Source organism: Octodon degus, unplaced genomic scaffold (assembly GCF_000260255.1).
Source record: "Octodon degus isolate 3935 unplaced genomic scaffold, OctDeg1.0 scaffold00031, whole genome shotgun sequence".
NCBI lineage: Eukaryota > Metazoa > Chordata > Mammalia > Rodentia > Octodontidae > Octodon > Octodon degus.
The window spans coordinates 10581242-10588816 of NW_004524607.1; the positions used below are offsets into that span (position 1 = coordinate 10581242).

At 42.8% G+C, this 7575-nt stretch overlaps 1 protein-coding gene across 1 annotated transcript in view; it reads left to right on the top strand.

Annotated features, from left to right (window-relative positions):
• Positions 1-1585: 1585 nt before the first annotated feature.
• LOC101585557 (probable C-mannosyltransferase DPY19L2) overlaps positions 1586-7575 on the top strand; it is a 131562-nt gene continuing 125572 nt past the window's right edge. The window contains exons 1-3 of the mRNA XM_023713371.1: positions 1586-1814; positions 3839-3863; positions 5532-5619. Of these exons, the coding sequence (XP_023569139.1) occupies positions 1586-1814; positions 3839-3863; positions 5532-5619 (342 nt within the window). The remainder of the gene's footprint in view (positions 1815-3838; positions 3864-5531; positions 5620-7575) is intronic.

Here is a 7575-nt window from a genome sequence, read left to right on the forward strand (position 1 = left end):
TGCATAGCCTGTCTCATATAAGAAACTCAAATTACTGATAAAGAGCAAAATGAAAGATCGTAGGAAGTAGAGATTTTTATCCAATGGGAAAGAGATGAAGAGGTGGAGGTGGAGAGGACCAAAAGGGGGATGAAGAGAGAAATTCAGATGTGTTGCGCAGATGGACCAATGTAAACAATATAAAGTGCAAATATTTTACTAATAAAAATAAACATAAAAAGGCAGCAAATTGAAGTTGCCTAGAAAATAAATAGCCTTTCATGAAGCACCTATCACCGGGTGTGATGCCCCGTGCCTGCATCCCAGCACTGAGGAGGCTGAGACGGGAGGATCTCTTCCAATGAGAGGCCAGCCTGGATTACATAGTGAGTTCAAGGACAGCCTGAACTACTTAGCGAGACTTTATCTCAAAAACAAGCTAGCAAACAAACAAAACACGTATCTTTAGTTATCCTATTTGGAGCGGCACAAAAATAACACAAAAAATATTTTTTCACCTTTGAATTTGTAGCTATTGTCTTTCAGAAGTATAACTGAAATGAATATTATTAAATAAGATTGTTCTAAAATATTTGAAGTGGAGCTCAGTTATAATTAACATAGTTGTGAAGTCCCAAGAATTTTGTCACCATCTTTGGTAAAAACTGATCCTGAGAGATTAGAGATAAATACACTGATACCAACTCCAACTCCTGCACTGTACAAAGGCGGCAACACTGTAATACAAGAAACTGGGGAACAGCACAAGCAAACCCCATCTTTGCGCAGATGATGAATGAAAATGGAATTAGTACTTCAAATGATCACTGAAAAGTTTACAACATTTTCAAAATAGTGTACAGACGTAATTTAATTTATACCTGTGTGTTTGTGCAAAGTTAAAACGCTGAAATCTTACAGTCAAATTATCTGAATCGGTTAAAGCAAGCATTGTTATTTGGCATCTGAATATTTGCCATGATGAATATCTTATTTTGATAACAGCAGTTTATTTAGTGGTACAGAGTACACCAAGCTACATCCTCAGGTCTTTTTAATTTTTAAAAACTTTTTAAACAGGTTCTTGCTAAATCACTTATCTGCCCCAGATAACAAGACTCAATCTTGTTACATTCCCGCCTGAGCCCTCCAGGATGCTGGGATTACAGGTGTGCACCAGCACATCTGGCTCAATTTCACTGTTTTTGTGTCTGGAAATTATATCTTCAAATTCCTCACATGTCGCGTTTGGTAAACTGATTTGTTACAAAACAGATTTTTTTTCTTTTAAAATTTAATTTCGGGTTTTCACTCCTTACGTCGCTCCCTCTCGTGTTGTAGAAAAAAAGCCTCTCTTAAAAAAAAAAAAAAAAAAAAAAGAATTTAAGTCACCTAGACGGTTCAGATTTCTGACTTACAGGTCTTTGTTGCCATCTGCTGGTTATGTAGTTTAGTTGCATTTTTTTTATGCTGAGGAAGGAAGGGGGCGGCCGTTGGGACCCCCTTCCCCCTCGCATGCCCTCCCCCCTAACGGCGGCCTTAACGGCGGCGGGCGAGTCCTGAGGCTGCGCGGGAGTTACGAACTCGGAACACGCACCGTGAGGAAATGGTCAAGCGCAGGAGGAAGAAGCGCGTCGAGGCGTGTTCGCAGCCTCGCCGGACCTCCTGCGCCAGGGAAGGGGCGGCCGAGGCAGACGAGGAGGCTTGCGTGGACGGGGCCCCTGGGAGCCTGGCCGGCCTCGCGCAGCCCCTGTTCTCGGTCCTGGAGCGGCTCTGCGAGAAGGCGCGCGCCCTGCACACGCCCGGGACCCGCCGGGGCGCCCTGCTGGGGCTCGGTGAGCGGGCGGGAGGGCGGGGAGGGCGCGGGCCCGAGGGGGGCGCTGCTCCTGGACCGAGATGGGCGACGGGGTTGCAGGGGGCGCTGCTCCTGGGTGGAGGTGGGATGGGGCTGCAGGGAGGGGAGTGGGTGGGAGGGCTCGGCCTGCAGGGCTGCAGCTCCTGGACGGAGATGGGAGATGGGCCCACAGGGGCGCTGCACCTGGATGGAGATGGGGGACAGGGTTGAGGGGTCGCTGAGGCCTGGACTGAGGTGCAGGGACGTGCCCTGCGCTAGAGCCACTGAAGCCTAGTGCACAATACTGTACTCAGCACTCGGCCCTGTCAAAAAAAAAAAAATTATCTTAGGACAGCCAGCGCCGTAGTTTGTAAAAATGACTGGCTGCCTCTTATGGACAGACAGTATCTTGCTCTGCATTAAAATAAAATAAAGGAAGTGGTTTCCTCCGAGTTTTCTCCAGTGCGTATTAGTTTTACCAATGAAGGGTTTCATTTTGGCAGGTTTTTAATACACATAACGTGATTTCATCATTCTCACCATCACCCCCCACCCTAGGTTCACTGGAGAGGGGGAAGGATGTTCAGTGTGTGTAATGTATTTTGATCATATCTCTGTTGTTTTAACTAGTAGAGATCATTAATAGTGGAATTATCCCCAGGGACTGTGTCTGTTGTGTCTCCATCTTTCTTTTCTTATTTTATTGTCACGACCTTTCAGAGACATTGAAGACCATTTTTAGCATACAGGCAGTAGAAAAACAGGCCATTGTCTGTAGTTTGCCCATTCTGATGTAAAATAAGTAAATCTTCTGAGAAGTGTTGAAAATGAAGACAGCAGAAGTTGTACGAGCAAAGAGCTGACACATGCTTGGGAATTTCAATATTGCAATATTTATTTATTTATTTATTTATTTATTTATTTTTGCGGTACTGGGGATTGAACTCACAGGACGCTGTACTTGCCAGGCAAGCGCTTATTCTACTGAGCTATCTCCCCGGCCCCTCAAACATTACAATTTTTAATTGAATTTCTTTTGTTAGCCACCCTGAGTAACTTTTGAATTTTTTAAGAGATTAAAGTTGGTGGTTTGTAGGATGACTTTGGACAGTTATATGAAATACCATTGCAAAATCTTAGATGGAAGCAGGACATCTTAAATATTTAAGTAAATTCATTTCTCTATGACCATGAGGAGTGGATACTTGGAAAATTATCAAAATCAGTATTTCCAAAACTCTGGAAATGAACCCAAAGCTCACAGCAACCTAAAGTGCTTTAAAAATAGGTTTTAATTTGTTCCCTCTGCATTTCCTGTCCCCGGGCCTGTGAAGTCGCCTTCCTGAGGAGTGGGCTGAGCATGCAGCTCTTCAAGAAGCCCCTCCACAAGGGCAGTGTCCCTGTGGCTCTGTCTCCCCGTTCCATCCAGGTTGGGCGAGTGCTGGGCCATCTCAGTGCCAGACTGTGAGCTGATAGTTCCTCAGGGCTGGCGGTGCAGCAGGGCTCTCAAGAGCCTGCTGAGGAAGAGCCTTAACTATCCTTGATGACACTGAGAAGTATGAGGTCTAGACTGACTCCTGTGGGCCAGAGTTTTCCTAAAAGAATCTTGTTGAGTATTGTGTATGTATCTGCTTCTCCTGAAATTTGCATACAGAAAACAAGAGACAATAGGGGAAAATACTGAAGAAAAAAAAAAAAGAAAAAAGAAAAGAAAAAAGAAACACACAGAAAACTAAAAATCATCTCTTTCATCACTCTTTTACAGATGACCTCAGAGGGAGGTGCAGACCCTCCCAGCCTCTCCCTTTGCTCCTGTCCTGTTTCCCTGAGCATGAGGAGAGGCTAGCAGGACTCCTGATCTCCTGCAGGTCCAGGAGCGGTCCCTGTGCTCTTAGGACAGAAGCAGTCGCCACCTGGCCTCATGCTGCTCTCTCTAGACATGAAGCAAGTGCATCTGAAATGCTTGGTTTAAAGGAATTTATAAAGCAACTTCTAATGCCTTTCTTTCCTTTTCTATTTTTCCAGCTTCCCTTGTGGGAATTTTGCATTGGTAAGACTTTCCTTTCAGTTTGACGTTTAAAAAAAAAAAAACAGTTGGATTAAAATTTGCCATCAGAATTTGCATACATAAATCAGTGTTTGATTATGTGTATAGAACCTCTGTATGTGTACAAGTGTATGCAAATGTATTACTTTTTATTGTACAAGCCTCCCATGTAAAGCAGCATTTACAAAATAGATGCATTAGGGAAATGGTATTTTATGAATTAAAATACCTTTGCTTTTCTGAAGAATTTACCACTGTGTGTGTGTTTGTGTGTGTGTGTGTGTGTGTGTGTGTGTGTGTGTGTTTCCTGAAGGATCTCACTTTTCTAGCATAGTTTTAGGTTTACTTACTCGTTTCCTTATTTTATGCTGGTGGCAAGTGTGTGCTAGTTTTTAAATATTTTTATTTAAAAACTGATTTAAGGGGCCGGGGAGATGGCTCAGTGGAATAAGAGCTTTCCTGGCAAGCGCAAGGGCCTGAGTTCAATCCCCGGTTCTGCAAAACAAACAAACAAACAAACAAACAAAAAACACCCAAGTATGTGCTAGAGATAAAGCCTCTGCAATCCTCGCCAACTGGAAGGCAGCAGCAGTGAGCAGAAGCTTCTTTCTTGTTGGTGGAGAATTAAATGACTCTGAGCCTTCAGTAGGTATGCACCAGTCTGTGTTTTATAAAATGATCTATTTGTAGCCATCATACAGAAAATGACAGTATTTTCCCTCTGGACTGCTCTCCTTTTTCTCGAGCTCCGGGGGCTTCTACTCCTGGGAAGGCTGAGGTCTCTCCCCGTTCTAACGGCACAGTGCTGCCTTGTGCAGTGGGCCTGCAGGAGCTCTGGTGTCAGCACTAAGGCCGGGGTGCTAGGCAGCGGGGCACCAGGGGCTGTAGGTGCACATGGCCCTCACGGAAACGGTGGGGAACCAGAGTTCTGTTTTCTTTTTGACTTCATTAAAAAGCACTCCATAAACTCACATAAGTGCTAACTATAACTAATTTGTTTGTCACATGTGATCCTTTCGTCACTACCTGTTCCTGTTGAGTTACACCACTAAAATATCTTTCAGTCCAGTCCTGTGTTCTTTGGCATTGGATGTTGATCCTTTATGTGATGTTTTATTTATTTAAAAACTGATTTAAGGGGCCAGGGAGATGGCTCAGTGGAATAAGCTCTTCCCTGGCAAGTGCAAGGGCCTGAGTTCAGCCCCTGGTTCCGCAAAAAACAAAAAACAAAAAAACAAAACAAAACAAAAAAAACCTGATTTAATCTCAAGTGATTTTACATAAAATTATATTCTGAGCATTTTTCAACAGTTACAGAGATATTTCCCAATCCTGGTACATTTATATCACTTGTTAAACAAAAACCTGCCTGTGCTCTCATTCAGAGGCCTGAGGTAGAAGGAAGAGGAGAAACCACAAGGATTATAATACACACACGAGTAAGATTAAGAACAGAGTTAAGGGATTTCACTGTGCTGCTCTGGATTATGTATGCCCCGAAACATTGTTTCTAAGCAACTATTGCATTGGCTAATTTCAATATTTGTTAGAAAAAGTTTATTCTTTCCATTCCATAGCTTTCTTACTATGTTTATCCATGATTTTGTTATTGCAGAAGTGATTCTCAAACCTATTCTTATTATAATATACTTTTTCATTTTTTTCCCCAAGGGTACATCTAACAACACTTTTTGAGAATGATCGTCGTTTTTCTCACCTCTCAACTTTGGAGCGAGAGATGTCATTTCGCAATGAAATGGTTAGTTCTTTCTCCTAATGAATTAATGTGTGCTTTAAGAAGGGTAAGACTATGAAGTAGAAGCTTCATAGGAAGGAAATGATTTCTTTATCATTTTTTTCTTTTTTGGTGGTACCAGGGTTTGAACTCAGGAGCTTGTGCTTGCCAGGCAAGCACTTATTCCACTGAGCCATCTCCCTCGCCCCAAAGGAAGGAAATGATTTTGATAAAACATGTCACACATTTCTCCTCTCTGACTACGTGAATTTTTCAGAAAAGTAGGCACTTCATCCTCTACCTTGATTTTCATCTGGACAATCCCTGTAATGCTTTGAAGATCAGAATATGTGAACATTTGTGTGACATTTGAATATTTTACAAGTATTATTTCCAGTGATAAGATATAGTGTTATTAAATATAGAGGATAGCTTTGGCAGAGGCTGGACTTTGGTGACAAATCATTGGGTCCAGGTAGCTGCACCGGTTTATTGTATGATGATTGGTCAGTTACCCTACTGATTCTGCGTCCTCTCATCTGTTAATTAGAAATAATGCCAACCACACAGGGTTTTTGTGAGAAATAAAGGAGACAAGTGAACAGAGGCATAAATCAGAGTGCCTCATACAAAATAATAACTTGTTATTAATAACAACCTACATCCTGCAATCAAAATACATGGTAAATGTTTAAAGATTTAAAAATTATTTATTTGTTTGTTTACTTATTTGGTACAAGTTCTTGCTACATAGCTCAGAATCATAGTGATCCTCTTGTCTCAGCCTTCCCAGTGCTAGGATTACAGGCGTGCACCACCACGCCTGGTTTCAGTGGCTGGCACAGTGCACCAGGGATTCCGGGGCCAGCATGGCATGTGGTGCCAGGGATTGAACCCAGGTCTTTGTGCTTGCCAGGTAGGCTCTTAGACCACCAAGCTATCTTCCCAACCCCGAATATTTAAATTTTTACAAATGTATGACAGTACGTATACATCCATTTTCTCAACAGTGGGACAAAATACCTGATGCCCACAGTTAAGAGGAGAACTTTATTGTGACTCGTGATTTCAGCCCTAGCCCACAGGCTCCAAGGCAGGGCAGCATGGTAGAGGGGCATGGCATGGCAAAAGCTGGTAACCTCCTAGGGAATAGGAGGCAGAGAGGGGCCAGCAGGAGATAGAACTTTCCAGGCCATGACCACAGTGACTGCATTTTCCCAGCAGGCCCCACAAGGTGCTTTAAAATCCTCGAGTTCAAATCAGCCACAATTTTATGACCTAATGAAGCCACAGTTTTGTATTTGGAAGGGGCCACTAAGATCTCAGCTCACATCTCTTAAGGAATAACCTGTCATGGGGCTGGGGAGATAGCTCAGTAATGTAAGTGCCAGCCTCACAAGTATGAGGTCCTGAGTTTGATTCCCAGTACCAAAAGAAAAAAGAAAAGGAGGAGGAGGAGGAGAAGGGGAAGGGGAAGGGGCAGGAAGAGGAAGAGGAAGAGGAAGAGGAAGAGGAAGAGGAAGAAGAAGAAGAAGAAGAAGAAGAAGAAGAAGAAGAAGAAGAAGAAGAAGAAGAAGAAGAAGAAGAAGAAAGAAAGAAAGAAAGAACATGTCATGTCATGTTCATAAGTGCACTATGGGAACGGGACTTTGTGGTTCTGTCTCACTGCCCAGCCCCAGGTCAGTCTCTGCACAAAATGAAAGGTAAACATCAGGTCATTTTCTAATAATGCTTTAAAATATGAGCATAATATACTTTTGATTATAACAAATCCAATTTTGCCCCTTGCTTGGAATGTGTTGTATCATAAATTCTGTCATATATATGGATGTCTTCACGACCCTGTGCAACTTTGCATAAAATCACTTCATTTCCCCCACGCTCTTTTTTTTTTTATAATTTTTATTTATTTATTAATTTTGTATGTGTGTGGCCAGCTCAGCCCACCAGGGGGCGGGGCTGGCTGGCATGTGGTGCTGG